General features: G+C 26.2%; 1 protein-coding gene across 1 annotated transcript in view; it reads left to right on the plus strand.

Moving 5' to 3' along the window:
* Window positions 1-78, plus strand: part of LOC105363851 (microtubule-associated protein futsch-like) — a 4,885-nt gene extending 4,807 nt beyond the window's left edge. Inside the window, exon 7 of the mRNA XM_011501650.1 lies at window positions 27-78. Within this exon, the coding sequence (XP_011499952.1) occupies window positions 27-78 (52 nt within the window). The remainder of the gene's footprint in view (window positions 1-26) is intronic.
* The last annotated feature ends 1,987 nt before the right edge of the window (window positions 79-2,065 follow it).

A 2,065-nucleotide genomic window follows, 5' to 3' on the forward strand; every position in this document is an offset into this window, starting at 1 on the left:
AAGAGCGTCTTTGATATCGCGTACAGCGAGGCCGCGCCGACGCAGCTGCGCTCCGATAGCAGTACGCCACCCACGTGAATTTTACGAACGATTAAAGCCGAAGCGAGCCGAATGCCCGAGCTCGATAAGTCGATTTTTTTACCTGTCTTTGTCGTTTATTTTTATAAAAGAAGGATTACCATACGCTCACCTGCGCCATACCTGTCTTTATCTGTATAATCGTAAATTGGTTATTTACATCCAATTATTCTCCTATTTAGATCAAGTGTATGTTTCAAGGTGTGCTCAACTCTTGTATCGAAAATGTCGTACATACGTGACAATGTTAATACCAATAACGGTAAAAGAATTGAAGCTGACGAAGATTTTAAACAGAATATAAAAAATACGAACGAACTTTTGATGAATGAAAAATCCCAAATTGCTCTCGTTGTTATTGGGCGAAGTTAAAGACTATTTATAAGACTATGTATAAATAATCAAGATATGTAGAATAATTTATTACGCTTGCCTAAGAAAGAGAATATATTTGACTCGTCTATATGTCATATAATGAAACTCAATGTTAAGCGAAGTAAATTAACTATTATTAATGTTATTGTACAGAATGTCCTCGTATTTGCTATTCATTACTCGTCTTCGTAATGATTAGGCTACAATTATCTCAAAAGTTTTTAACCTATTCAAATTAGATAGAGAAAATTAGTGAAATATTTATCGATAAGCATGTTAAAAATTATTGAGGCTTTTGAAATTTTTTATAAAATAGGTCGACAATTTCGATAAATTTGTTTTGTAAATATTTAACTTTTAACTTCTTTTATAAGTTTATTTTAAGACTCGTTAATAAATCTAAATACTTATATGAATTTTTATGATATTTATAATCTCTATTTGCAGTATTTGTACTAACAATTTATTGTTACCCATGTTCTACATCATTTTATCATAGAATAAAACTGCATTATAAAACAATGTTTACGCACTACTTTACTAAACTATTAAATACCTTGGATTGCTGTGACGTTGAGGATAGAGAATTTTCTTCATCTAGTTTTTTTCTCACTCCTTTTGTATCGTTTACAATGATTTATATTTATAAGCATAAATTTCTTTCAAAATTAAGGATTCACCGATAATAATATTAAAATGATATAAATTTTAAATTATAAGAAAGTCAAATTTATGTTGGTTAAATGAATTTTAAACATAAACAATGAAGATCTCCAATTGTGAGTATTACTCCGATTACTAAAAATTCTACATGTTTTCATATATTTTTCATCATATCTATTACATATTTAAATAAACCTGTGTTTGAATGTTTGTTTGTTTGCGCGCGCGCGCGCGCGTGTGCGTGTGTGTGTGCATACTTGCGTTAAAAATTAAATTGACAATCATAAAAATATATGTAGCGAATTAAAGTATATGTATCTTTACTTAACATTATAGTTGTTTTTTTTTTTTTATATAATTCTATAAATAGTTTTAAATTGTTAATTCCAAAGGTGATTCTTAAATTCAAATTAATTTATTTAATAGTTATAATTAACAAAGAAAATTTTAACTTATTTTCTTTTATAAATTTGAATATCTAAAGTAACTAAAACTGCAGCATATGAGTGATAAAGTTCATTTTTATTTTAAATGTTCATAGTAGTAATAATATATGATATTAAAGTAAAATATATAAATATTTAATAATATTTTTTTCAATTGCAATACAATTTTCTCTCATTTTTATGCAAAGCTTTTTCATTAACTATAAATAATAGAAATAAAATTCTATTATATATTTTTTCTTCCATGAAACTTAAATGAATTTACTGCAGCCTTTGTATTGTTGTATACCAATACATCACTTTGTAATGTAGAAATTTAAATTAAAAATGATGATTATTATTATTATACAGCTACTCGAAAAGTATTTTTAGATATTAAAGTATGTATTAACAGGAAGTATATTGTTGAAAAGTCAAAATAATTTATGAATATAATTTTATAAGATTAGATCCAGTATTTATTAAATGTTAAGAATTACTGCACTTAGCTTATACTAATAGAT

Source organism: Ceratosolen solmsi, unplaced genomic scaffold (assembly GCF_000503995.2).
Source record: "Ceratosolen solmsi marchali unplaced genomic scaffold, CerSol_1.0 scaffold28, whole genome shotgun sequence".
In the NCBI taxonomy this organism is placed as follows: Eukaryota; Metazoa; Arthropoda; class Insecta; order Hymenoptera; family Agaonidae; genus Ceratosolen; species Ceratosolen solmsi.